The 21,854-nt window shown below is 43.6% G+C and overlaps 1 protein-coding gene across 3 annotated transcripts in view; it reads left to right on the forward strand.

Annotated features, from left to right (window-relative positions):
* Window positions 1-21,854, forward strand: part of CEP131 (centrosomal protein 131) — a 139,964-nt gene that overhangs the window by 25,126 nt on the left and 92,984 nt on the right. For all 3 annotated transcript variants that reach the window (XM_083148808.1, XM_083148811.1, XM_083148809.1), the window contains exons 5-13: window positions 2,226-2,341; window positions 2,478-2,591; window positions 4,421-4,570; window positions 5,867-5,984; window positions 6,151-6,267; window positions 19,212-19,374; window positions 20,432-20,526; window positions 20,610-20,777; window positions 21,322-21,522. In XM_083148808.1, coding sequence (XP_083004934.1) covers window positions 2,226-2,341; window positions 2,478-2,591; window positions 4,421-4,570; window positions 5,867-5,984; window positions 6,151-6,267; window positions 19,212-19,374; window positions 20,432-20,526; window positions 20,610-20,777; window positions 21,322-21,522 — 1,242 coding nt within the window. The remainder of the gene's footprint in view (window positions 1-2,225; window positions 2,342-2,477; window positions 2,592-4,420; window positions 4,571-5,866; window positions 5,985-6,150; window positions 6,268-19,211; window positions 19,375-20,431; window positions 20,527-20,609; window positions 20,778-21,321; window positions 21,523-21,854) is intronic.

Raw genomic sequence — 21,854 nt, forward strand, 5'->3', positions numbered from 1 at the left:
CAGGGAAACACCCAGCGTTTTCATAGGGACACCCATAAAATGCTGGGTATTCCTATTCTGCGGCCCCTGCCCACCATCCTCTCTTCCCCACCCATGCAAATGCCTCAGTGACTGCACATTTATGCACATGCATATAATTGCCTACACGCATGCGTAGAGCCACACCATCCGTCCCACGCGCGAATACACTGGGGACTGAATGATGTTTAATCACCCCCTTAGTGTGTATATGAACTGTCACTTTGAGTTTATATTACAGAAGAAATATTCTTATTGCTAACATTGATGTAATGCATCATGGCTCTTTTTTTACCTGTAGTACCCCTTTACTACCACCAGATGTCCCGGTTACAGTACAAAATACTGTGGTGTCAAACTAAACAGAGTTTTACATCTACCTTTAATGATGAGAAACACCCAGCCTGGTGGTCAGTTAAAGACTCCTATGGATGGGCTGCCGTATACAAATCTACTGGTTGTGCACAGCCCTCACCCCTCAGAGAACTTGCAGTAGTGTACTATGTTTTGTGTGCTGAGGTAATAGTGTTTAAAAAAAAAAAAAAAAAAGAAAAGGTCTTCATTTGCAAAACACTTCAAGGTTAAAAACAGTTTTTATTTAAAAATGAGCTGCCCCAAAACCTACTTTTACCACTGTAGTATTATTAATAGTTATTTATATAGCGCATACATATTCCGCAGCGCTTTACACAGAATAGTTGAACACTCGCATCAGTCCCTGCCCCAGTGGAGCTTACAATCTATATTCCCTACCACATGTACACGCACACACAGACATTCTAGGGTTAATTTTGTTGGGAGCCAATTAGCCTACCTGTATATTTTTGGATTGTGGGAGGAAACCGGAGTACCCGGAGGATACCCACGCAAGTACGGGGAGCACATACAAACTCCACACAGTTAGGGCCATGGTGGTAATCTAACCTATAAGCTCAGTGCTGTGAGGTAGTAATGCTAACCATTACACCATCCATGCTGCCCAAGTATTACAAATATATTTAGGTTGACAATGGGTAGGTTGACGGTTAAAAGGTCGAAATGAGTTTTTTCACTGTTTTTCTGTCCCAAATTTTGGCGCAAGTCGACATGGACACCATATCAATGTACCGCTGAGCTCGCCCTCGCTGCACTCGGCACACTATTATATTTTCCCTCCATGCCCTAATGGGAGCTAGGGTATGAAATACCACCTGTTCTGCCCTGACGACCTTTAGTGGTCGACCTAATGTATGTCAACCTAGCAAACCGTGTCCCGAAGAAATGACCTAAAAAGCATATCAATAATCCAATTTGGTTGCTAGAAGCAAAAAACACTAAATCCATAAACTTAATTCTCTACTCTGCTAAAACAAGTGCTTATTTTATGCCTTTTTCTTTTCTTTTTTCTTTTTTACTCTAATTAGTTCTCATTCAATTTAATAGTCCTAGATGTTGCTGGTGAATACATAAAGAACATTACCTCTACCCTCAAAATCCTCAACCAGCACTCTGCTATAGAGCTAAAATGCATACTGACCTACTATTACAGGAGGATCCCATGCTAAGGGCTTCTCTGTTAAGCTGTTCATACCTCAGAAGATTTCAGGCCCTAACGTGCAAATTCAGATGGGTTGTGCAATGCACTGTGTTTGTGTGTGTGTGTGTGTTTTGAAGGGCACATCGTGAGGTGTTTAGGTATGATGCACGGCGCTGCGGGTCGTGTTTTGTTTCAACCTCCCGATACTGCACATACAGTAAGATCTGACTAATGACCAGTATGCTGGCAGTTGCATATATTACAATAGATCTTATGAGAAGTTACACACATAACATCTATCATGTGTCTGGGAAGCTGCCGGGGAAATTGTTCGATGACTACACGGCCGATATAAGGTTTCTGGTGGCCTAGTGGTCACTTACCTAATACTGCAGCTCCAGAAGTGTCTTGTTTGTCTGCCAGTGATGTCAGGATGATTTCTGGTGGCTTCTGTTTCACCACCGGTCGCAAGTTTGACCAAGTTTGACCCTCCTAGTGTCCAACTGTACCTCCCATAGCCTAACAGTAACCCTCTGCTTCCAGTCCGTGCAGAATGTCAGCATTTCACATATCAACATTATGAATATGTCTATGTGTTGCAGGTGCATAGATTATGACTACATCTCACCCATAGGATTTGATGGGACATTCTTAGCTGGCATAAATGACTTTATTGCTGTCCCTTTCACAGGATGAACAACACAGAGCTTTTCCCATACCCTCAAGTGCCCGTAGTGCTAGCTCTGTGCAGAGCATGAAGAAGAGAGAGATGCCTGCTCTTGCCCCCAGCTTTCCAGCTAACAACAGGTGAGATGTTACCTACTAATTCTTCAGTAATACAATATTTGGGTTAGAACACATCATCGTTTTCCCAACATGTATTAAGTATTTTATTGATATAGATTTTTTTTGTTCATAAACAAGTTTTTTTGTTCCTTTTTAGGAGCATTAAAGGAACAGTAGGAAATACGGTTACTACCATGGTGCACAATAATTATTCGTCTGGAGAGAGAGGACTCAGCGCCAAAAGTTCAAACCAGAAGCCACCATCACTCAAGTAAGCAATTATTAGTCAGTGTTTAAATAGTGTCGAATAACACTCATTCGCTTTCTGCCTATTGAGAGCTATGAATTTAGCACACACTTTGGCGCTGGTGCGGAGAACGTACTGTGCACATATATGCTCCTATGTAGAATTTAGTGATCATGGCACTTACATCCGCTTTTGCAGAGAGGGAAATGAGGGCTTGGGGAAAAAGGGATAGTCTAATGTAGAGTAAGTACGATAAGGGCATGTTTTGTGCTGTAGTGAGACTAGGACACCCGAAAAAATGATAAACCCTGTACTGTAGTGGGAAGCAAAACTAAGCAGGTGAGCTATGGTAGTAGATGGGTGACACAAACAAGGTTACTTCTGTCTCGCTTTGCGGGAACGGCAGTTATTCAAATAGTCTGTTAACCCTTTGAGTGCCAATTGAATTTGTTAAAATTGGTGTTAAAATTGCCAAGCAAACATTGTTATTCATCATAGTGTCCTGTAATGTTTACCTTATATAGGAAATATAATCTTATTTTACACAACATTTTTTTAATTAGAATTTATATAACAAATGTGAGCGACGCTGGCATTTTTAGCCGATATTTTGGGCATCTCTCACAGAGATGTTGGCACTCAAAGGGTTAAGGGTAGTAGTGGCAGTTTGGGAGAAGAAGAGGAGTAGTAGTACAAAGAGCACATATGTATGATAGAGAAAACAGCCCTATCAGGGGCACATTGTGGGTGGTTCTGTAGTTCATAGCACAGGAATCACATTCTCCTTGGCTGTTATTTTTGCTTAAGCTGTGCTTAGAGCATACAAACGGTGGGATATGCACCTATTTTTCTATTTGATTTTGCTTATAGAAGCAAAATCGTACAGAGAATTGCATAGGCATCAAATGGTTTTTCTGCATTCGATGCAGATTCAATCCAATGCGCTCTCCCGTCCTGCATGCTACAGGCACTCTATTATACACCTTACTTATATTATATAAAGATGCTTTATAATAGAAGACACAAGTAAATAAATAGACTCTGCATCAGCCATAACATGTGTTAACTTCATAAAGCATTATATATAGGAAAATAATAAAATGCTAATGGTTCATATTTCTTTGTCGTCCACATGAAGCAGGTAGGAACAGGGACATCTTAACAGCAGCGTGGGCCCCATGGCAAAATAATTTATTGGCTGTCACAGGGAATGACTCTCATGGAAAATTAGCACATACCAATTTTGCTAATTACACAGTGACCACTAGGTGTCGCTGCTGCACTCTATGCAGAGAGCTGCAGCAGTCACAGCCTGAAGTTTGTCGCAAGTTTAAGCTCGAAAACATCTACGATAGATTGGGACAATTCTCTGGCCCTCTGAATCCTGGGGCCCTTGGGCAACTGCCCATTGAGCCTGATGGAAAAAAACGTCCCTGGGTAGGAATTCCTCCTGCAGTTCAATCACTCCTCCTGCAGAGCAGAAACAGATTTTGTACCCAGGACTGAATGGGGAGAAACCTTTTGTTTGTCCCTTGCTTCTATCCATTTCCATCTTGACATTTACGTGGATTAAGCTAAGGAAATCTCAGTGTCCTTATATTAATTCCAAGCATGGCCAAAGCACTCATTTTTAGAGACCGAGAACTTCCAGTAAAAATCACTTTTTATTTGTGGTATTTGCCGCATATGGAACCTAAACCTGTGAGGAAGTCGGATATCACCACAGATGGCATAAGTGAGCTCATTGCACTTGACAAGAAAAGCAAAATAAACCTTGGTGAATCATGCTCTTTTTAGCTATTCCTTGTAATACTTTATTTTAATGTGCTTTGGAACCCATGCACTCTCTACAGTAACCAGAGAACCCCTAGTGGTGAAGAATCCGGGACCAGCTTTCAGAAATCTCAGAAAAACCTATCAAGCACTAACAACCTGGGGCGTAATAATACAGGAGGGAGCACACCACCAAAGAGGAAGGAGGTTACCGCTGAGGAAGCAGAACGGTCAGTACCATCTTTGGGTGAATTTAGTATCTCTGTGCCTAGTGTTCTGTGTACTTATTCATTACTCCCACAGAGAACTTCTGTGTTCTACCAAGCAGACAAAAATAAGTTTACACAAAATGAGTATGTATCAGACAGTTTATTACTTACATGTTCTTTTGGTTAATTGGCAAAAAAATACATCTCTGAATCAGTTAGGCACATGAGAGATTGCTACCCCTAGGATAGCCAAATGCTCTGTTAGTGGAACGGTCAGTAAGAATTCACAAACGGTAAACTGAAGATGGTGCTTGGTACAAAAGTTATTTCATTATTTATGACTCCAAACTTCATATCTAAGCTGGAGACAGAGTAGTTAGAGTAAGAGCTTGTGTTATATATATATATATATATATATATATATATATATATATACCCAGGCCCCAATCTGAACTGCCGTGGCGAGTTACACAGATGCCAGGCCATTTGCAGTGGGGAGGGAGGGACAGGGGAGGTGGCGATGCTGGGCTATGGGAACACCCAGCGTACACTGACATCAGCCGCCCGCCGCATCTGCGTTTGCATGGGGACGCACAGCATTTTCCTGGGTACACCCACCATTTTTGTGGGTATGCGAACACCCCCTGCACTATTCATACCCCCCCAATGCGAGTGCCACAGCAACTATGGAAGTCGCAGAAAGCGGCCGCGTACACATCCTCATGTTCTCATGCGAGGGAATGTGTAACGAAGACACCTCCCCTCTTATGCCTCCGCTGCCACACATAAGTCAGGGCCTGATTCTAATCGGTTTGGTCCCCGGCATATTTGTGAATATGTGCTTATGTGTATGGTCCCCAGTGCGATCATGCTGGGGACCGAACCAATTAGAATCGGGCCCTGACTTTTATTTGCGGCAGCGGAGACATGCGAGAGGATGTGTCTGCGTTACACATCCCCTCGCATTATAACACGGGGATTCGGCAGCGGGCGGGGGGATTCGGCGGGGCAGTGACACAGGTGCTCGGTAAGCTGTGAATTTAGGAGCTTACCGAGCTAATCAGAATCATCCCGTTAGTCAAGAAATGTCTGTCAAGAAGGTTCCCATCCATTAAGGGGTTACAGCCTGTAATCCGTATGGTCTGCATGTCTAGTGTTACATGATCACTGTTACAGAAGAAGACCCCTTAGTGCTATTTGCAGGAAGATACATCTTGCCATAGATAATAGAAACTGTTTGTGTTCTGTATGCAAACCACTTTATAGATGGGATCAGTAATTGAGTAAACCTGCGCTGAATACATCTTATCTGTACAGATTTATTCTGCAAGTGAACAGCGCAGCAGTCACCATTCAGCGCTGGTATAGGCGCCAACGTCAGAAGCGCAGATCGGGGGAGATGGCTTTACGACACATGCTAGCTTCTAAAAAGGAGGTAAATGGCAAAAATGTATTTTTAAGTAATTGGAAGTGATGTGTAGCATTCCACCCATGTACACAATACATTTGTTTTGCTGTATGAGCAGACTTGATTCCAACATCTCTTTAACTTAAATTCCTACCTATTGCCTGGAGATGATCAGGGTTTCTGCTTGTTTAAGGTGAGGCAGCAGCAAGTGGGTGAAGGCATTTTCTTGAGTTCTCAGGAAGCCAAGGAGGATGAACGTCGGAGAATCCGAGAGGAAAAAGCACGGCAAGCTAGACGGGCAGCTATTCAGGTAGGAGAGCGAATCTTTGAGTTTAGATGGTACTTGTCAATCAAATTAGCTACCATGTCTGCACTGTATCCATGGAGAGTGAAGACGATTTAACAGTCTAGCATTAACTAGGATGATTGAGTTAACAGATACCATGTGGCAGTGGCAAATTGATGAAAATGCTGTATTAATGAACTGTGCTGTTAATATGCAGAAATGTAATTGACATACATAATTCAATAGCGGCGGGCACCTATTCAATGCTGTCTTTCCCGACAGCATTGAAGATGCGTCTCATCAGAATGGACCCGACTTTAAAAGCTGTCGGGCCTGCTTTGCCGGGAACGGCCATGGATTTTCGACATCAGGGCCGTTTCCACAGACACGCCCCCTTTTTGCTGATCGACAGGCAGGACATTGAATCCCACCTGCTGAAAAACAGGCGAGCAAAGCGAAAACAGGGCAGGTACGTCACGACAGTCGTGACCCGGGATCGAATACGCCCCTTAGAAGGGGATGGCTGAATGTGCCGATGGACTTCACAGCAGTTGGGCTCCGCTGCCAGTCACTGAAAATCATAAATAATTACCATTGTACCCAGCAAGATTGAACATTGACTAGAGAGGGGAAAATGGGAGGGTCAGTGCTGGGATGAGTAGCTTGGTACTTATGTATTATCTGGGCGCCCGATTTTTTGATTGTATGCCTTAACTTAAGGCATACAATCAGATGCGATGCGATATCGCATCGCATCGCATCGCATACGACCATATCGCATGCAATGCGATAACCCGATTTTTCCATAGGATTCAATGTTAAAATGGACTGAGTCCATTTTAACATGGAATTCAATGGGAAAAAGGGGTCCTTTTCATACCCCTACTATCCAAGTGGGCATGGAGTTGGATATAAACCTGTAGCGAGCCACCGAGCCCGAAGCGTGGCGAGCGGACGGTATTCTGTGTTCCCTCGCGGGGCTCGCTACGCTCACCACGCTTCGGGCTCGGTGGCTCGCTACGCTCGCCACAGGTTTATATCCAACTCCATGCCCACTTGGATAGTAGGGGTATGAAAAGGACCCCTTTTCCCATTGAATTCCATGTTAAAATGGACTCAGTCCATTTTAACATTGAATCCTATGGAAAAATCGGGTCTATCGCATCGCATCCGATTTGGTCGCATGCGATGCGATGTGCCCGATCCGACCCGATTTCTAAATCGGGCGCCCAGATACTACATAAGTACCAGTAGCTTTAGTGGTAGAAATTATTTTACCTTTTTGTTTCTCTTTATACTTTTGTGATGCATGTTTAGGGCCTTGTTGCATTGTTGTATAGGCTGAATATGTTAAGTATACACACTCTATAAAATGCAAGGTATTAATATATACTTGTGACCTGGGATAATTAGATCAATGCTTTCTTGAAAGTACTTATTTAAGGGTGGACTTCATCTTGAAGGAGTCAGCAAAGCTTTGCTTGGCTCATTGCATTAAACATAGTAAGCCCAGCACCGTGTCTCATTCACAGTCTGATGGTTATCTTTTCCTGTGTCCTATTGTTCCAAATCCAACCAGTATTGGCTGATTGTGTGTTTTCAAAATGCATATGAACAATTTTTGCGGTAGGCAGTTTTTCAAATTTAAATTTTTATTGAATGTCACAAATTCAAATATACAATAAAACATTTCAAGCGTGTCTCATGTCTTTGAGTTTTCTATTTTTTGGGGATGTGGTACAGAACAAAGATAGGGGTGGGGGAGGGAGGGAAAAAGGGGGGGGGGGGGGTACGGTTACAGTTCCATAGTGTAATAATATAGTGCAGAAGTACAGTGATACAACATATGAGAATGGTCGGAGTTAACAAGTACATACATTGTTCAACCTTTCATTGCTAGTTCTGATTTATATTCCACCCAAGTCTGCCATAGCCTAGTTGCAGAAGTTGATGGCGTTGAGTTATAGAATGTGCCAGCTGTTTCAAATTCAAAGTGTGATTGTACTGCCTCTTCTATTTCTTTAAGGTTAGGTATGTTAGTTGTCCTCCAGTTGCGGGCTAGGAGACGTTTGGTTGAGGCCAATATGTGGCCGACGACATATTTATCAGAGTATGAGGCTATGTCTGGGAGGATATGAAACAGTGCAACTTTCGGCTGTGGGTCTATAGTATGGTGAAGTATTTTAGAGGTTAATCGGAATATTCTCCTCCAGAGGTCAGCCACTAGAGGGCAAGTCCAAAATATGTGGTATATTGATCCCACCCCGCCACAGTTGCGCCAGCAGGATCTTGGGTTCGTAGCGCTTATTTTGTGGAGGAGGGCGGGGGTCATATACAGCCTATGTATTAGTTTAAAAAATTGTTCTATGTGGGATATACACTTAGACATTTTAAAGCACATCTGAAACACGGATTGCCATTCTTCTTCTGTCATAGGCAGACCCATATCTGTTTCCCATTTGACTTGAGAGGGAAATTTTGAGTATTGTTGAGGTGTGACTAGAGTGTTGTACCACCTAGATATTGCCCCTTTATTGTTTGTCTTTTGGAGTAATGCCAATACTGTATTGGGTATTGGTTTCAAGGCCCGGGGGGGTGGGGAGACAGTTTGTAGCCAGTGTCGCACCTGTAAATATTTATAGAACTCCTTCCAGGGTATGGAGAACTTTTCTTGGATTTGGGTGAAGGAAAGTATTGTTCCTGATTCTGTCAAATCTTTCAATGTGATAATATTGTTAGCTATCCATAGGTCGAGGGACAGGTCTGGGATCAGGCGTGCTAGTCCCCTCAATGACAATTCTAGTGTGGGTTGTGGCCCTCCCAGCATACGGATCCTCAATGTGTTCCATGTTTTACATATCGCCTGCACCACTACAGAGGGATGGACAATTTGTTTTACCTCCGATGGAGGTAGCCAAAGTAGATCCCCAAGGGGAAATTGAGATACTAGACCTCTTTCCACTATGACCCAGGGTTTGGGTTCATCAGTTGTCATCCATGCCCCTATAGAGGCTAGCAGCGAGGCTCTTTGGTACGCTTGGAGGTCTGGATACGCCAGGCCTCCATAGGCTTTGGGTTGAGCCATAATCTTTTTTGCCAGCCTTGGCTTTTTACCTTTCCATACGTATGCTATAAATAATTTGTCGAATTTTGCGAGTAGGGAGTCCGGTAGTAATATGGGTATTGTTCTAAATAAATACAACAGTTTTGGAAGCAGCACCATTTTTAAAGCCGCTATTCGGCCCATCCATGACACGTGTTGCATCATCCATTCCTGTGTTAATTTTTTAAGATTAGCTAATAGTGGGAGGTAGTTATATGAAAGAATATTTTGGGTCTTTGCCGGGACATGTATGCCCAGGTATTTGATGCTATTATCCTGCCATGCGTATGAATATTTAGATTTAAGTTGTTCTAGTAGGGTGGGGGTGAAGTGAATCGGGAGGGCTTCCGTTTTGGAGCAATTTAATTTATAAAAGGATACTGATGAATATATCTTTAGTACCTTGTGTAGGCTCCGCAGGGAGGTGTTGGGGTTTGTAATAGTCAACAGTACATCATCCGCAAATAAGCATATTTTCTGCGAGTGATCAAACAGTGAGGGGCCTGTTATTGTAGTTGTGGTCCTGATAGTTTCGGCCAGTGGCTCAATTGCTAGGGCGAACATTAGGGGGGATAGGGGGCAGCCCTGGCGTGTGCCATTAGATATAACAAAGGCAGCTGATAGCATTCCATTTATGAAGACTTTTGCCGATGGGTTCGAGTATAGGGCTAATATTGATGATAGGGCCCTGTCCTTAATACCAAATTTAATCAGCACTTCCCGCAAATACCCCCAGTGCAGGCGATCAAACGCCTTCTCCGCGTCCAGCGAGAGCAGAAGCAGCGGCTCCGGGGACACGGAGAAGGCATCCAAGACATCAACCAGTCTTCTAGTGTTATCTGATGCTTGGCGGCCGCTCACAAATCCCACCTGGTCGTGACCGATGAGGGATGGGAGCAGCGGCGCAAGTCTATTGGCAATGAGCTTTGCGTAAATTTTCACATCAGTGTTTAGAAGTGCAATGGGACGAAAATTGGCAAGACTAGTAGGGTTCTTCCCCGGTTTGGGGAATGCGACTATTCGTGCTTCTAACATTTCTGTTGGAAAGGATCCTTTTGCGGAAGCCTCCTCATATACTTGTTGCATTGGGCGGGATAGTGAGTTTTTGAAGGTTTTGTAGAATTTATTAGTGTAGCCGTCGGGGCCTGGTGCTTTTTCTAGTGGCAGGTCAGATATGGCCTTCTCAATCTCATCTATCGACCAGGGGCTCTCCAGAGTAGCAAGAGCGGTCGGGTCCAGGGAGGGTAGAGAGATATTTTCTAAAAAGGAGGTTATGCCTTCCGTAGTGGGTTGGGGGGTCTCAGGGTCGTCTTTTAAATTATATAGTGAGGAATAATATTCGGCGAAGGCATTCGCAATCTCGGACGGATCCGTAACTTTCGTACCTTTCAGGTTTACCACCCCCTTTACTCTCTCCTGTGCTACTTTGCCCCTAAGTTTCCGAGCTAATAGCTTACCGGCTTTATCGCCATGGACATAAAATTTTTGTTTCAATTTAAAGAGGTTTCTGTGCACCTCCTGAAGGGAGAGCACGTTCCATTCTTCCCTAGTTTTAAGTAGATTTTTGTATATTGATTTGTCCGTGGGGGAGAGTTTAAGTTTGGATTCTAGTTCAGCTAAGCGGGTTTCTACATCTTTCATCAGTTTATTTTGAGTGGTGCGGTGCCTGGCTGCTGCTTGTATTATTGACCCTCTGACCACTGCTTTCAAGGTGCACCAGTAGTTAAAGGTGTCTGTATCTGTTGGATCATTTGTGTCTAGAAACAGTTGTAGATTTTTTTGTATAGCCTCCTTAACACTTGGGATGTCTAGGAGGTAGTTGCCAAGGCGCCACTGTCTCGAGCCAGGGTGGTAATAGTTTAAGTCCCACTTAAGTGACAAGGCCGAGTGATCGGACCAGGGTATGGGGATTATGTTAGCTTTTTTGATTTGCTGGAGTGTCCATTTGTCCGAGAGGGCTAAATCAATTCTAGAATATGAATTATGCACTGGGGAATAATAGGTATAGTCTCTGCATGAGGGATTCTTTGCCCTCCAGATATCATATAGGGCATATTCGTTTAGTATCTTCCTAAATTGATTGGATTGATCTTTAGGGGTGGGTTTGGTTAGAGTTCGAAGTGGAGTTGACTTATCCATATGGGCGTCTAATACCTGGTTAAAGTCGCCTAGGAGTAGTAGGCTTCCCGAGCAGTTAGCTTGCAGTGCTGTGCAGAATTTTCGTATAAAGGGAATCTGTTTGGAGTTAGGTACATATACATTTGCTATAGTGACTTGTTTATTTTCCAATTGCCCGTTTAGAATTAGGTAACGACCCTCTGAATCTGTCGTTTGTTTTTCTAGTACGAATTTGCATGCTGAGGATATTAAGATCGCTACTCCTGCTTTTTTTTGGGGGCCATTGGAGGTGTAGGTAGTCGGGAATTTAAAGTTAGTGAATTTGGGCGCAGAAGAGGCCATAAAGTGAGTTTCCTGGACCGCCACCACGTGCGCCTTCATTTTAGCGAAGTGGTGTAGTGCCAGTTTCCTTTTGTTCGGTGAGTTAAGACCCTTAACATTTAAAGACAAAACATTAACCATTTTTTAGTTGGATTTGACATGCTGCTAGTCTGGAGTTTGGTGTAAGAACATTCCTTTGCAGATTCAAAGGAGGGGTTTGTTTAATGAGGCATAATATGGACCGTACCCTTTGGTTAGGTGGGGGGAAAACACAGGGGTAGTACGGGGGGGTTTGAGAGTACCAATTAGGTACTACTAGACAAGGCCACCTTAGACGGTGGCACATTTAGGGGGCGCGGAGAGAATATGCGCCTCTGTCATTCTCTGGTTAATGAGATTGTGTTGGATAAGATTAGTGCAAACTAGTTTTAGCAAATATCTAAGCAACTTTAGTATAACATACTATCTATATAACAGTAGTATAACAATTCTGTAACAATAATACTCCTGGGTAACTTTCCAGGCATCGCCATGGACGATGAGTACAGTGATAGGGAAACATAACAGGGAGAGATATCTGAGCCGCCAGCCCGCCCCTTTCTGTTGCTAACCCATCATGAAATGGGGTAGTCAGGGGAGATTCCCGCGTTCTCATCGGGTGCAGGCCAGTTGCGCAGACACCTCACATATCTCTTAGGCATAAACTGCCAAACTTTCAACGTTCAAGTATGGCTAAATTCAAAGGATATGTTGTGTCCAATGGTGTTCCCAGCTTATTTCGGCGTGAGCCAGTCATTGCTCAGTCTGGGGGGTTTTGAGGTCGCTGCTGCGATGCCATCTAAGTTCCATTTGACGAGGAGCTTTATGCCATCTTCTGGTGTCGTCACTACGTCTGTAGAGCCATTGCGCCGTATGATCAGCTTGGTGGGGAAGCCCCACCTGTATTGAATCTCGGCTTTTTGTAGAGCTCTGGTCACTGGTAGGAAAGTGCGTCGATGGGCTATGGTAGCAGCTGATAGATCGCCGAAGATTTGAAGGGGACCCAGTATTGGTTCTGCTAGATCTTTGGATCTCGTTGCCCGCAGTATTTTTTCTTTGATATGGTAAAAGTGGAAACGCATTATAGTGTCCCTTGTTGCCTCTTGTGGGGCTGATCTGGGTTTAGGGAGTCTATGCACACGGTCCAATAGCAAGTCCTGGCTGGTTGCTTCTGGTAGTAGCCGTTTGAATATCTTTGTTACATAATCCTCTAGTTCTAAGTTGGACACTGATTCCGGAATCCCTCTTATTTTGACGTTATTCCGTCTAGATCGGTCCTCAAGTTCCCCCATTTTATTCCGTAATGATGTCACCTCAGCTTGCAGTTCGTCATGTGAGGTGAGGAGGTCATTGTGGGAGCAGACTATTTCTTCACATTTGGTCTCCAGATGGTCTGTTCTTTGCCCGATATCATCAATGGATTGTTGGCATGTCTGCAGAGCTGTTCTAAATTCTGCCGAGATGTCTGTCTTAAAGGAGGCAAGGAGTTGCTTCATTAGGCCCACCGTCAGAGGGGCATTGTCTCCCATATCCGAGTCGTCTGTTTGTGAATGCTGTTTGGGGTCAAACGGGGATGAGAGAGCTGAAAGTTGCTTTTGGTTTGCTGCCGCGGATGGGGCTGATAGCTTAGTGGTTGTCGGGGAAGCTTGAGCCTTGAAGAAACTCACTTGTGAAGTGCCCGGGGCGTCTTTTTGCCGTTTAGCTGGCATGCTGAGCCTTGGGGTTCACTTGAGGTAGGTAATTGTAGTGTTGGTGTCCTCGTGATCTTGTTACCAATGTGGAAATCACTGTATGCACTATCTTTGTTTTATATAATGACAGAGGCGAACTTACACAGTTACTTCATGTTTGTGTTTTGATCAGCGTATTTCAGAGAAAGTCTCGTATGTGTGATAACTGGAGTCGCAGTATCCCGCGGCACCAATATGGTTGATTTTTTTCTGTTTACTGATAGTAGTATTGTGCGGCGGGTAAGTAGCTCTGAGCCGTGAGGGTATGTCACCAAGTGTTGGGGCACCTTTTGGGCGTTGTTATTTAACTGTCCTGGTTTCTAATTTTCCTGGTGATGCAGTTGTTTATTTGATCCACTAGATGGAGCTCCAGGATCAATTATCTTCAAAGGTAGCTAGAGCTCTGATTATGCTCTGGATAGGACAGTATTCCTCTTAACCCTTGTTTAGCTGGAGGATTTTGTGGTTCAGAGTTTAGTATGAGTCCTGAGGTCTTTAAGAAGCTATTCCCTGGGTCCCACAGTGCTCACTGCTTATATATTATGTCCAGGCCAGGGTAGTGTTCGGACCCTACGCTGTGAGGTAGGTACAGGGTCACCTTTTTGATATGCCTCCCTCTGGCTCCCTGATGGTCACGGCAGGTGGGCTGTGGGGCACCCGGCAGCAGGGCTATTTCTGGCTGGGGAGGTAGGCAGGGATGTGACTTGCCCACTCTATTCCTCTTCTGAGGGTGGGAAGGCTCACAGCCCGGGTGTGTGGGGCTCTGTTGTGGTCAGGCTGCGGCTGGTCCCAGTTATAGGGCTAGGGAGAGGGGATGCTGCGCTTTTCAGCGACACCTTACCTCTCCTTATAACGATGTGTCAGCGCGCCCTCCTGTAATGGCGGCCGCGGCTCTCTGGTAGCGGTGGGGTCCCAGCTTCACTCCTGCGCGCTGTTTTCCTGCCTCCTGATCCCCCCGCAGGCCAGCCGACCTGTTCTCCTTCCACTCAGCCTCCGTCAGGTGGGTTAGACGATGCGCGCCAGCGTGTCCCCGCCGTCCGCTCCAAAATTTAGGTCCCGGCTTCTGTGGTGCACCAGGCCGCAACCCGCAGGAAGGCAGGAGGCCCTCCCCGGCTCCGCAGTCGGTGTCCAGGCGGTCTCCGGTGATCAGGTAGGGCAGATCTGAGACTCCGATAGGGGAAGCAGGGTGTAGGTTTGGGGTTTTGCAGTGGGTTCAGACGGAGCTCTGTAAAAGCACGTCTTTTCGTTATGGCTGCTAGGCCACGCCCCCGCGGTAGGCAGTTTTATGCACCTCTTCATAATACTTTTATTAAAATACTGTTTAGTTTTCTCTTACATCCAGTCTCGGTGGGCACTGCTTACCATGGGGGTGCAGAGGGGGTTGTTAGAAGTCTACAGATTAAACTACACTTGTTTTTAAGATAACCCCTCCCTTAACATCACATAAGTCACACTGGAGCTAACAGGACTCCATCTACCCATGTGTCTGTGGAGCAGGCACAGAAAGCTTGCTGCAGGAGCTGTAATGGAAGTTATTTAGGTGAAGGGGGCAAATGTGAGTGCTATGCATTCCTTTAAGCTATGTCTGATCCCATTTGAATAGGTCTCTGACGTGGTGTCCCAGACTTTTTAAGGATCAGGCTTCACTGGGCAGATGCAGCTGGTCTCAGACACACATCTGTGCCTGAGGCCGCTCACCAGAATTCAGAGAAGGCCTCCACAGCCTCATCTCTCACAGTGATTGAGAGGGGCATGTAGTTGCCTCCCCCCTCCAGTGGCCGTTTGCAATTTAAATTGTCGAAGGAACTGGTTTGGAGGACAGCTGGAGGGGTGGACAGTGTTTGTTCACAGTTGGATCCCATTTTTACAGATGTAACTGCCATAAGGAAGGCCTTCCATCCCGTGACCGCATCCAAGCCACACCATTCCCAATTTTAATCCTTTCGGAAATCCAAGGTAGCTCCGTCCAGAACATATTCTTGTGTCTCCCATGGATATTGCTGAGTGTGATAAACACCCCTGGTCTAAAGCTGCTAACATACATTAGGACGGGCCTGTTCACAGCCTACAGCAGCCAGTTGTTATTTTTCTAGTACTGGATAAACAGAAAGGCTTCGGCTTTTATTCAAATATTTTCCTATGGTGCCCATACATGCAGCGTTATTCCCGTGCGTTGCGTGCTGCCATGCACATTGCACAGCACTAATAGTATGTGCAGGTACTGTTTATACTAGATTGCATCACATCTATTACAAAAAGCATGCTGCTGTAGCACATTGCCTGCTTTATGTACTAGATGTGATGCAATATAGTACAAAAAGTATAGAGCACAACGCTCCGTGAATGGCCATCTTTAGTTCAGAATGGAGAAAAGTATTTTCGGTTTATTCTAGATCTAAAGTCTCTGAACAAATTTCTGCAACATTCTGCATGGTTTTCCTTCAGTCTGAGATTGCTGTAATAGAGAGGGACCAGTTTCTGGCATATATATATATATATATATATATATATATATATATATATATATATATCTCAACATGCATCTCCTGACTGTGTAACCTGGACCCTCAGCACTAGATCTGATCCATCAGTAACTTTCCAAGTGTCCTGCAATTGTTGGTATTTATTCTGTACAACCCTTTCATTGCACATAATACCCACAAGTCATTTTGCTGTAGACAACATTAAGGAAAGGTAATGAACTAATATTACTTTTGCCTTCTGACATCAACTTTAGCTTTATAACTGACGGCATGCTCACCAAACTACTTTTTCATATTGTGTCATGGAATTCTTTTCCTAATCTATTCACCCTACACTACCCTACACTGCCCCTACAACTATCCACTCTGTGCACATTTATCCTTCCATTATTCACTCCCCTCTTCTTAACACTCATGACAACAATGTTCCTGCGGTTGTTCCCCTAATTGTCACTAATTCCAGTAAGTTATACGATCCTTAATGCCTTACCAGTAATGATCATTGGCCACAGGTTTTTGTGAGTCCGCATAAAATTAAGGTAATAGCTATGATAGAGAAAACAAACATGAATTACATCCAGAGAAGAGCAAATCTGTAGAATGATTGGTTGGTGGTGCTCCCAGAATAAGTTCAGAAAACGTAACTAACGCTCTTGCGTTAGAGCACGCTTTGTAGTGAAATGATATGTTTATTAGGTTTCAAATCTAAATTTTATTGGTTGTAACTTTAAAAAGTTCAAATATGTATCTTATTGATATTCCAGTTCATTTATGTATCAATACAATGTTCCACAGCAAATAAAATCATGTATCAAAAAATAATAAAGATTAATTTGATGTTTAACTCCAGCTGCGAAGGTTACAAGAAGATAGACAGGTACCCTTTCCTGCTGCCAATTTTTATTGAGCGTTAGTATTTGTTTTAGCAGGTTAGTGGGACTGTCCTGGCTGCTCCCTCCTCACACTTCTATATTTGTGCCTATGTGTCAGATGTAGCAAAACTTAGAAGTGCATTCTCATTTGATACTTTGTAATTGTTTAGCTCTACAAAGGGTCTGAAATGTTACTCTTGGCTCATTGATCTCATGTCTGTTTAGGCCGAGATAGGCAGAAAATAATATAGTGTGCTTTTATTTCATATGCTAATGTCAAAAACTGGATGATAAAACCGTGTTTTATAGCACTAAAGAGTTTCTATATGCTAAATCTTTATTATAGTTTTATACATGATTTTATTTGCTGTGGAACATTGTATTGACACATAAATGAAATGGAATATCAAAAAGATGCATGGTTGAACTTTTTGTGACATACGTCACTCCCCCTTTTTAAAGGTACAACCAATGAAATTTATATTTTAAACCTAATAAGCATATCATTGCACTACAAAGCGTGCCCCAGAAAAGACACACTCAGTCTTTCCTTGCGCTCTAACGCAAGACTTTACCCTACACCAGGGCTGGGCAACACCGGCCCTCCAGATGTTGATGAACTACACATCCCAGCATGCCTTGCATCAGTTTCAGCATGGCCACATAGCAAAACTAATGCAAAGCATCCTGGGATGTGTAGTTCACTAACATCTGGAGGGCCGGTGTTGCCCAGCCCTGCCCTACACTAATGATCATCACCAGGTGGTTTGACAACCCAAGAAACAAACACAAGTTTGTTTCAAAGTAATTATGTATTCAAAAACATTCCATTATCATCATGTAAATGATCATGGACAACCCTTCACATTGGCAGATGTCCAATGATAACTCTTCTACGGCCGCATATCTAATTATTCGAGTATCTAGCAATGTTTGTACATCTAAAATATTACAGCCAGGGGGCACTATTGTACTAAGCAAAATACATACAGTAAGAAATTAAATGAATTCAGACTTCTGCTTTTAAATGACCATTAATGGCCACTTTATTACAGTTCTCACCTGAATTAGTACAATAGGCTTCCAGAGAATGGATAATAGCTGGTCTCAGACTGATTGAAACATGTATAATTGTAGGAAATTTCCACTGCACCACTCTATATTCTTAGGGCAGTATTCAATGAGAAAGTTCTCCGTGCATGGAGAGCGTTTTATTTCGCTCTCCATGCACTCTCCGTGTTTTAGCGGAGATTCTCCATGTTTGGAGATTCTCCGTCACGGCACTTTACCCACTATTCAATGTGGCTGATGCTCGCCGCCACTCGCGGCGAGTCTTAACCCCTGCCGCGGACGAGCGTCCGCGGCAGGGAGCTGGCAGGGAGCCGGGGGACGGAAGCAGCCAGAGAGATTAAAGTCTCCCTGGCTGCTCCAGAGGAATGTGGTGGGGAGGGGGGCTCCCCAGGACCCAGGCAGCACAGGCTGCCCCCCCCCTATAGCCAGCGGGGGACCCAGTATTCACTGCACCCGATTGTGCATATTAACGATCGGGTGCAGTGAATATATGAATATCTAATGAGCGGCTCGAGCGCTCCGGCCCCCTGCTGGCTGCACTGTGTAAAAAAAAATATATAAAAAAAAATTAAATATATTTTTTTTTAAATTAAATATATATTCATGTGCTATAAGCACATAAATAAAAATAACATGCCCCTTCACAGAAAAAAAACCCTGATTTTTTTTACACCAAAATTTAAAAAAAAAACCTTTTAGTTTAAAAGTTCACATTCCAGCTCCCCATCAAAATATGGAGAATTGCTACACGGAGAGACACGGAGAAAATCACTTAGAAAGACGGCGAATATTTCACATTGAATAGGGTTGCTCGCTTTTGGAGAGCAAAATGCTCCGTCCAAGGCGAAAAAAGCAAAAATTCTCCATAAAACACGGAGAACTTTCTCATTGAATACTGCCCTTAATGACAAAGGTCGCATTCCAGCGAGGACAGATTTTCCATGAGAAATGTTGAAACCTGAGTTTGTGTCAAGATGATCCTGCATATACAAAATAATGATCTTACAAACAAGTGTAGTTTTCATGTGCCAACTCCTCTTTACACTCCTGTGATCAATGTTCCCCCAAATGGATATAAAGCCTAATACCCCAAATCCTATTTTAATCCCTGCAGTATACTATTTGAAAAAAATAAAATCAGCCGCTGCTTGTATTGTTGATGATGAAGAAATTATATCATTAGAAAGGTCCCTTTTTCAAAACTTTGTTTAATTATGTCCTGGCTCTGCAGGAACTGCAGCTAAAGAGGACACAAAAAGTACTAGAAAATAAGAAAGTAGCAGAGGAGGAGTTGACCCTACTGGCACAGAGCGGGAAGGTGGGCAAGAAGAAAGCTACTAGGAATCTGGCAAATTCACCATTGGGGCGAAATACCAAGTCCAACAATAATGCCGGTAAGATATGTTACAGAAGTCCAGAGAATTGTACATCAGGATCTAGAATGTTTGCCTAAGCGTATCTACCCTTTTCAGGGAATAGTAAAATACACCTATGCACATGCTATAGCCTTGTGATCTTTTTAGCTTTGCTTTCATTTGCTTAAGAAAGAAGTAGGAACAATTCAATGCTGGAAGATAAAGGCATTTCTGTTTCTCTCTAATCCTATGGGGAACACTGGACCCTGTGGTATAGAGCAAGAAATGTAAATCATTTCAATTATGCCCCTCCTCATATATTGCCGTCCCATATGGAACAGATGTTTGCTTGCTTTTTTTTATTATTATTATTAATTGTGCCACACAATTTCTTGAAATACCTCAGCAGCAGCCTAAATCTTGCATTTTGAGTTAGGTTGAATTGAACTCTGGGTTCTCTGCAGTAGTGCAGCCTATACAATTGTGAGATATAGTGTACAATCGTGCAATTTCAATAAATCGCAGCGACAAATCTCTTGGATCGCACACCAATTGCATGTGTCACCCGACGCAACCCATGGGCACTCGACGCATCTAAATATAGTATGTGCTGCACATAATATTTATCACATCGCATGTGTGACCACATGTGATTTTTAAACACTTGCGATTTATCACAATACAATGTGCTATCTGTCAGTTTTTATACCCCCAATAGCCAAGTGTATGGGCACCATTAGGTGTGGAGATGCCTCCTCCCACAATTCTGACATTGGAATTAAAGAGTCTTTGTTACTTTATTTATTTTTTCTTCTTTTGGCTATTTCCCTAGCCCAGCAGTTCTCAAACTGTGGGTCCTGACCCCAAAGTGGGTCCAGACCTTCTCAGCATGGGGTTGCAACCCCATGTGCAGCTTGGTTAGAGGAATAACTCTGCTGCATGTACTGTATATAAGGGGGAACATAAAAGCCTTACATTTATATAAAGTGCCAATGTATACCTAGTGTTCCCCAGTGGATTCAGACAAACACATTTTAAAACAAGTTTAGAAACCCTGTTATTCTTTAACACAGTGTTCTTCACTTGGTCTGCCTAGAGTCCAGAGCGCAGGAAATGTTGGAGAATGACAATTCTGGGGTTCCGCTCTTCAGGCCAGCAGCGGACAGCGCAAACAGTGAGAAAAGTGTACAGGTTTGTTCTTAGGGTGAATGGTCTGCTTTACCGTTATGTTTTGTTGAACATACCCTTTTTTCACACCATTACCTATTCTTCAGGCACTCCCTCTTCCAGACCAAATACTGGGGGGCGGGGATGTTGCAGCCTCTGCACAGTCTAAAACCACCCTGACAGATCTGCTGGACACACTAAAACAGCTGGAAGAGCCAGAACCTTTGCTTCAGATTAAAACTGAGACCAAGGACAAGTTTCACTGGATCGATGGGGTAAGAATGAGTAGTGACTGGGAATTATCAGTCATCCTATCATGTTATCCCCTAGCCTGAATAGTTGAATTGAAAACCTTACTGTTCGTAAAATCATATTAGTTCTCTGCTTAACCAATTCACCCTATTCCCTCCTTCATCCGGTTTCCTTTTACCTACAACTCTTGCTCACCATCTATACCTCATTGAGCTGTCTACTCCATGACTATGCTCACTTTGTGCACCACCTTTCAGTCATTCTGAACATGTTAGTCTCGCCCACGTTAATCAACACAGTTTCTGTTTGGGCTATATACTCATCCTGCAAACCCTTTACCCATGCAGGCTCTCCGTAGCTGTGTTAGATTAGGGATATTCCTTGTAAGGCTTGCTTACTGTATTGTACTTTTACCATGTATGGTCATGTTGTATGCCCTCTGTATTGCTCTACAGACCACATGTGGTGCCATATAAAGGTTAAAGATGACAATTAAGGACAGGACCTTTTGTCTGTGGATTTTTGTTTTTACATTGTAGTGCTTCTAGACTTCTCTCTCTCTCCTAGGATGATGACACATCCCTGACGGCTGATAACTTGGAGCGCCTTAGTCACATGATGCGCATTGGTGAGGGTGAGCAGAAGGAAGTCCAGGACAGGACTTTGCTTTCAGAGGCCAAGCTCCAGAACATCATTAGTTTTTTGGATGAGATGGAAAAGGCTGAACAGGAAAGGCCTCGATCTTCTGCTTCCAATACTCATAGAGGGGTGAATACATATCCTTTATTGTATGCTCACTTACAGGGTCCTGAAACGTAACAGATGTTTTTGCCCCCAATATTTATTAATCTGCAGTAATAGGACACAGATGATCAATTATATTCCTCCATCTAATAGACAGGGTATTGGACAAATACATTCCCTCCTCCTCCTCTCTCCTTTATAATCTTCTGCTGCACTTTTGTTCATGTACATTCCCTGCACAGCTAATTGGACACAGATCTGGTGCATTGTTTGTTTCTATTAATTTTCTTGCTGCATACTGAGGGGATATTCTCAGGAGGGTTACAGGCATTGCAACTTACACATCTGCTAACTCC

This window comes from Crinia signifera, chromosome 6 (assembly GCF_055691185.1).
Source record: "Crinia signifera chromosome 6, ASM5569118v1, whole genome shotgun sequence".
Lineage (NCBI taxonomy): Eukaryota > Metazoa > Chordata > Amphibia > Anura > Myobatrachidae > Crinia > Crinia signifera.